This window comes from Wolffia australiana, chromosome 2 (assembly GCF_029677425.1).
Source record: "Wolffia australiana isolate 7733 chromosome 2, ASM2967742v1".
In the NCBI taxonomy this organism is placed as follows: domain Eukaryota; kingdom Viridiplantae; phylum Streptophyta; class Magnoliopsida; order Alismatales; family Araceae; genus Wolffia; species Wolffia australiana.
Window position 1 is genome coordinate 7,215,169 of NC_135836.1, and position 7,338 is coordinate 7,222,506.

A 7,338-nucleotide genomic window follows, 5' to 3' on the forward strand; every position below is an offset into this window, starting at 1 on the left:
TACTGGCAACACATAGTATCTAGTTTCAAGCCATGTAAGAAGTGAATCAATCATTATTCACCTCTTATTTCATGATCATGGATATCTACATAATAATGTTCAATATAGAAACAATGAACTTGGCTCAATGTTTATAATGAATCAGAATAAATGAGCAGATGAATTATTGGAGGAAGTGAAATCAAAGAGATGTGGATCAACATCTGTTGAAATCATCATAATATGCAACTAAAATTTTCCCCCATAGTTCCATGCTACAATTTTGATGAATAACTCAAGAAGGATGCAAAAAAAGTCTGAAGTTTTTGCTGATTCATGAATTTTCAATTTGAACATTTTATGATGCCATGATATTATCAATTTATAATCAGTCGACTATAACAGCATATAATGTTATCAATCCACCAGGATTTCCCCCTAATCTTCAAGTTTTAGCTCAGATTTTAGAGTATTTCACTTTTCAGTTGATCGTTGCAAAATATTTATATCGCTACTGTTTTAACAAGTTATTTAGATTCAAAATTCTCTAATTGATGTGATTATAGTCGATCGATAATCGAAGCGAAGAGATTGGAGTTTTTATCAATCGAACGCCCCGGGATTTTAGATCCGACGAACGCGCGTTCAGTCTCTGGTCAGATTCCTTGATCTTTTAAGATCGCTGATGTTTGAGTTAGAGAATTCCATAAATTTCATCAAATCATGCCTGGGATGCGGATTTGTTGTACCGTGGATAAACCTAGTAGCTGAGAATCAAGGCTGATTTCGTGGCTGCGAAGAACGAGATTGCGGGAGATGGATTCCTCTCCCTTTGTGTGGCTCATTGCCTTCTTCATTTTGCTCGGATTGCTCGGCCTCCTTGTCTACCAGGTAAACAATCATTATCGGATATTTGGAGTCATACTCTGCTTGTTCTGTTGTCTGCAACGAATGATAGCCTGGAAAGATCGATCAGGCGATCGAAGAGAGTTCTTAGAACATATTTACATTCTATGCGGTTCAGCGTGTCATGATTCGTTGAGCGATGAATTGGGATTAAATTTGATTGAAAAAGTTTCTAAATGACTGTAGTTCGCTGATCATCTCGTCCTCTGGTTCATCTTTCCTGATTTACGCTTCTTTTGAACAAAAGACTGATCTTGGAGATTGCATAGAGCTGTTTGATTGATTCCTGGACCTCTTTTTTTGCAGTTTTTGGCGTGTTCTTATCATCTCTCTAAAATTATCAAACCAATATAGAAGCTATCATGCCATGTAACTTTCATGTTTCCCCTTTCTCTCAAAATCATTTTTTCCCTTGCTTTTACGAATCTGATACTCCATCGTTTTCCACTTTTTATGTCTTCCCTGTATATTTTGCATTCTCTAAGGTCATCAAACAGATAACGAAGCTATCATGCCATGTAACTTTCATATTTCCTGTTACTCTCAAAATCAGCTCTTCCCGTGCTTTACAGAGTTTGATGCTTGATATATATGGAAGCAAATGCTCATCATTCATTTGTTTAAGTTTTGTTCATCTTATTTTTTAAGTTTTGTTTTCATATCTCTACTTCTATCCTTCCGGTGTATTTCATTCTTTTACATCGTTAAACCAATGGAGAAATTATCAGACCAAGTAATTTTCATATTTTTTGTTATTCTTTAAATCATTTCCTTCCCTTATTTTTCCAAGTCTGATTATCGATCTGAATCCAAGTAAAAGTTCATCATTCCTCTATGATCTTGATAGTTTTTTCTTCTAGAAATCTGGTTGTTTAATGAAAATATGTTCTGGTAGCTCATGTGTCTGGCAGATCTGGAGTTCGACTACATCAATCCGTATGATTCTGCTACGAGAATCAACGCGGTCGTTGTTCCTGAATATGTTCTTCAGGGAATCTTGAGCCTTTTTTTTTTGCTTTCTGGACACTGGGCGATGGCCTTACTCTCTCTGCCACTCCTCTGCTACGATGCCAGCCTGTGAGTTAATGGTTTTTTTTCAATATTTCCTTTGATTAGCCTGTGAAAAATAGCTTTCTTTCATACTGAGATCTTTATTTTTGTCACATATCTTTGGCCCGATTTAATTACCTGTATGATCTTGCAGCAGATTTTTTTGCTTGTTTTCTTTTCCTCAATTTTCAGATAATTAATTTGTTTTAATGTATGGGTTGTTTGCAACCTATTTATTGTGGGTGGGAAAATAGACCCATGTTCATTATGCTCATAAAAGAACAGTTATTTTCCTTCTCTTAATTGTCAATTAATTCGTCTGTTAACAAAAATTGTCTTCTTTTCATCCTTTTCTTAGGTATGAATTTAATAGATTGTCCCCTGTTCATGTCTAGCACAGATCATTCCTTAGAATTTGTGTTTCAAAAAGTAAAGCTACTTTGGGCTTATTTCCCCAGGAAACTAAATTGCACTTTTGCCGTTCTTCCACAACGAATATGATTTTTCTTGCTTTATTTCCTTTCTGAATCTCCAGAAAATTCATCATTTTCCAAAAATGCGCTATTTTTGTCTTATTTTCTCCTTGCGAAGCAATTCACCCCTTCTTGCAATGCTTACCAGATATTAATTTCTTTTTGATATAGTTTATTCATCTTCAAACATGGGCTACTTTTGCGATAATTTACCCTCCTCCCGAGTTCCTCTTTTATCTTTCGTAATTGAACTTCAGAAATATTCTTCCCCTTAATACTTATAATTACACAATTTTTCAAAAAATTCCGCTGTTCCCCAAAGTGGACTCCCTTCCCTTAATGCTTAGTAAACTCTAATTTTTCAAAGAATCCTACTGTTTCCCCAAATTGGATCATCTTTCATTGTATTTCATGTGTCCCTAGTCAACTTTGATAAATTTGACTTTGAACCAGAAAAGGAAACTGTGGAAGAAAAATATCCCAATTAAGATGAAAAGTAGCGGTCTTGCTATTAGCTATAGTTTTAGCAAAATAGTTGGCGCATGAAGTCAATGCAACCGCCATCCTGTCGCAGATATCAGCGGAGGCGGCATCTGGTTGATGTAACGGAGATATTCAACCACCTGAACTTAGAGAAGAAGCGACGGTTGGTCAAGGTCGTTGTGTTGGTCATCCTCCTCTTTCTATCCCTATTCTGGTTGGCTGCATCTCTATATATCTCTTTCATTTTTTTCTTTATTTTTTTAAATGGGTCTGAATGTTGACTTTTTTGGTGGGTCTTTGGTCAACCAGGATGATATGGAGCATGTTGGAGGATGAGTAGATAGGAGATCTCAAGACACAGGGTTCCACCAAGATGCTTTAAAGACAGGAGGGGGGGTGTTGGGAACTGGGATGGTTACTTATTTGTTTGAATACTTAGGAATTGTTATTGGATGAGAAGGAATTTTTCCTTGGAAAGTTAACAATGAGTTAAGATCCATTTCTTATATGTGTTCCGTATAAATATGTGTGTATATATATATATATATATATATATATATATATATATAGAGAGAGAGAGAGAGAGAGAGAGAAAGAGGGAGGGAGAGTGGCATAAATAAATTGATATAGGCAGGGAGAGATGTAGAGTTAGAAATGGGAGAAAATAGAGAGAGATAGAAAGAAAAAGAGAGATAAATAAATAGACTGAGATGAAGAGAAAGAGAAAGAAAGATAGATAGGTAGAAAGGGATATAGATAGAGGTGAGGACATATATATATATGTATGTGTATATATATATAAAGATGGATGCAGAGAGTAAGAGAGATGGACAGAAACAGGGAATGGGATAGAGAGGAATATAGACATAGAGAGAGGGACAGCTGAAGAAGTAAAAATAAAGAAAGACGGGGAGCGAAAGAAATGTACATAGATAGATGGTAAAACAAGGTGGATAACACATTGCAAGACTGTGAAGACAGGATGGCAAAAATTGATCACAAGGAGGTCAAGAGTTTAAAATCAACAATAATCCAACATGTGGAAGAATTGGACATCATGACATTGTAACCAGAGGCCTAGTAAATAGATATAGTCTTCTGTAATGTGGCCACCTTCTTGCACTAAACTGGAGAGACTATTTTTGTCAACATGGGTGTCCTGAGGTTGCAATTTCTGATATTAGTACGAAAATTATTACAGTCTAAGTCCAAAGATGTAGCAAAATAAGAGCATCTCAAACGATGGGAAATTTACTGTGAAATATGTATGGCAGTATTATAGATGAAAAAAAACCAAGAAATAATTTACTTAATTCAATTTGGGCAGCAATTTTTATTCCCACTAAAATCAAAATTTTTGTGGAGTGCTTTATGATAAATGTCTTACCTATGGATACATATGTTAAACAATAATGAATTTGTAGACAACTAGATTTTTTGTTGCACAAGAAAATTGCAGGTGGAAGATAGAGAGCACTACTTTTCTCGAGCAAATCCACAACACAAACTTGCAGATGGCGCCTCAAAAGTTGGGAAATCCCATTTGGACTGGTAGCTACATTGAATCAATGTATCCAGAATTTGCTAAAACTAAAAACAAAAGGAAGCTAAGGATTTCATTCTTAAGAAATATTCTTGGATTTTTCAGTGATCCTGGTGCAACGTAAAGATTTATATTAAGCATCCTCGCCTTAAATTGTTTCTCCACATGATCATAATTAGGTTTGATCCATTTATATCTTATTTCATGTGTCCCTTTGTCACCTCATTCATCATCCCCCTAACACGGCTCATTTTTTTCATCACGTCACTCATGTATTTTTACTTTCTTATCTTGTTACCATCACTGCATTCCCTCACTCCCACTTGTTCTTCTAATATCTTCATAGTAACTATGTACTCTCTATTGTAATAAATATAATTATCACATTCTGTCCTTATGTTTGATTTTCTCTCAATCCTGTATTTTCTATGTGTCTTATCTCATTGATCCCTATTTATAGAATATTTAATCATTAATTACCATTCCCCTGCGGAGACAACCCGCACTCACCAGTATCTAAATTTACTAAAGAGAGCACATATTATATTTTTATTGATAACTCAAACACCAAAAACAAATTAAACTTCTAATTTTGAGTATATCATCCAATGAGAAATACTCGTTGAGGACTTAATATCACCCATAGAAAACCTCTAATTTCCCATCTTAAAATGAGGATCTCTATGCAAACTAAGAGGAGTTGACTTGCCTTCAAAGAGTTGAGTAATCAAAGGTAGTAGGTACCTGACTTTCAGATGGTTATGATATCTTTAACTTTTCGCTCTTACTTCTCTTTTGTAAAAGAATAGTTTGGATTCTCAAGTGTAATAAAGGGACATTTCTATGGGACTAGAAAGTATGTAAGTTTGTGGGCATTTGATGACTTCCAAAATGTAGTGTTAAATATGTATTATATGATTTTTTAAATACTTATATCCAGAATATGCACACAACTCCGATCATTTAAGTCTAAATGAAATTTTCAACATCTGTTTTTTATTTGATTTAACTAATGGAGTGTAGTATGTAATAAACTAACCCCATTTGATTATCTTGAATCAAGTTGTTTTTTCTGATGATTTACTTAGAGTTTCATTGGATTACATGACTTAGGTAATTAGAGTATTAATGAAACAAAGATCATCATGATAATTGATACGAATTTGGAATTTACAAATAAATAGATGACAACTTGGATAGATATATTTATATATATTCAATGTATGATGAATCCTCACAATATCATTAAGTGGTGTTAATTAGCTCCTAAACCAAGAGAAATGCTTAATTTGGACATAATATGTATTGAATAAAAAGCTTAAGAAAAAGGATAGTATCTTGAAGCAATGAAAAACTAGTAGCAAAGGTATATTTCTTAGTATGAAATATAGTAAAATGGGAGGACACAAATATACAGTAGTAAAATTAGTGGAATTATTCATTAAACCCAACATAATAACTTACATGCATGAGATGTTGGGCTGTTGAATTGGAATATCCATATTGGATACATATGTACATATCATGAAGATTATTCATTGGGTACCACCGACTGATATGATGCATGAACTTAATTTTTATGTAGTATCCAAGAGAAATGCAGGTAAAGCTAAAAGGGTTAGAATTCCTAGAAACTCTAAAAAAGATTTGGTAATATGACACATCTAGTGATGGGGAAGCAGAATGTCGGGCAGTCCTAGATGGTTTGCAGATGTGTGAACACTTTGGTATATAAGATGGGTTTAATCAGATTCTGCAGTGCTATGCCATATAATTCAATGCCATACATGGAAAATACTGTGTGTAAAAACTGGTGGGTAGAAATTGAAGCATACATCCATATATTTTAAATATCACTTACATATTTCATCTTGCTGATGCATTAGATAACCCTGATGATAGACAGGAATACATAACTCTATTTGGCAAGGAAAATGAACTGCCACCCCTGGTAAGAGAAAGCTACGATGCTGTGAAAGAGGAATTGCCAGAAATCAAGATCTTCCAAACACTTCACTCTACAACCAACTCATGGGAGGAAATGTAATATTTCTAAGACAAACTTAAGGCTTAAAACAATGGCAGGTTGGCTAGTCAGATGATGAAAGCCACAAGGCGGAAACAAGCAAAGGGTTTACAAACTATCTGAAGCAAAAAAGAACAAGTCAATAAATATAAATCGGAATTGGTATGTTATCTGAATTCCAAACTTGAATATTAACATCTTATATTGGATTTCCTACCATCCAAAGAGCACCATGATCATGATCGACTAATAATCAACTAGATGTGTATTCATTCATGAAAAGTAGGGATAACAAATGAGTATATAGAATATTTTTGACTTCAAATTGATTCATCTACAGCAGAATACACCCACATCATGGGAGGTTTGAAAGTAGACTCATAGGATTGGATCAAGATCTAGTCCAAAACCCCGCCATTCAGGTTGATGCACCCATTTATATTTGCCTTTAACACTTGAATAGATAGAGCACTCAATAGCCCAAACTGAAGTATCACTTTCCAGACTCTGAGATAAATAGGGCAACAAAGGTTGCATATCGCAGACCACGAAGGCGAAATATATTGTTCAGACCATCCAAAATCACCCATCTGTGGGAGAAAGAAAGAGCACCCTATATAAAATGTTGTGATGAAACTCCTACCCAAAATATTATATCTACAATGAAGTAGGTCTTCCCCCTTGGCTCCAATAGTTTTGTCCATACTAGGAAAGATGAGTATGCATGTCCACACAAAGGTAAGTGACTGAATTTTCCATGAAAAAACTTTGGATGCCGTGATTGATAAAATGAACTTCTCATCACTACTTTCGAATAAATTCTGGTCGATGACACAAAAAATTTATAATGAAGAAAGAATAGCAATAATTTTATCTTA

The 7,338-nt window shown here is 34.6% G+C and overlaps 1 protein-coding gene across 2 annotated transcripts; it reads left to right on the forward strand.

Annotated features, from left to right (window-relative positions):
• The first annotated feature begins 433 nt into the window (after positions 1 to 433).
• Positions 434 to 3,397, forward strand: LOC144716665 (protein cornichon homolog 1-like). Of its 2 annotated transcripts, none has more exons than XM_078591865.1 (4): positions 434 to 870; positions 1,781 to 1,962; positions 2,983 to 3,064; positions 3,201 to 3,397. In XM_078591865.1, exons 1-4 carry the CDS (start codon positions 796 to 798, stop codon positions 3,225 to 3,227), a joined length of 366 nt encoding a protein of 121 aa, XP_078447991.1. In that variant the 5' UTR covers positions 434 to 795; the 3' UTR covers positions 3,228 to 3,397. The 2 variants fall into 2 exon arrangements, with proteins under 2 accessions (XP_078447991.1, XP_078447990.1); XM_078591864.1 differs by having other exon boundaries at positions 440 to 870; positions 2,983 to 3,105.
• The last annotated feature ends 3,941 nt before the right edge of the window (positions 3,398 to 7,338 follow it).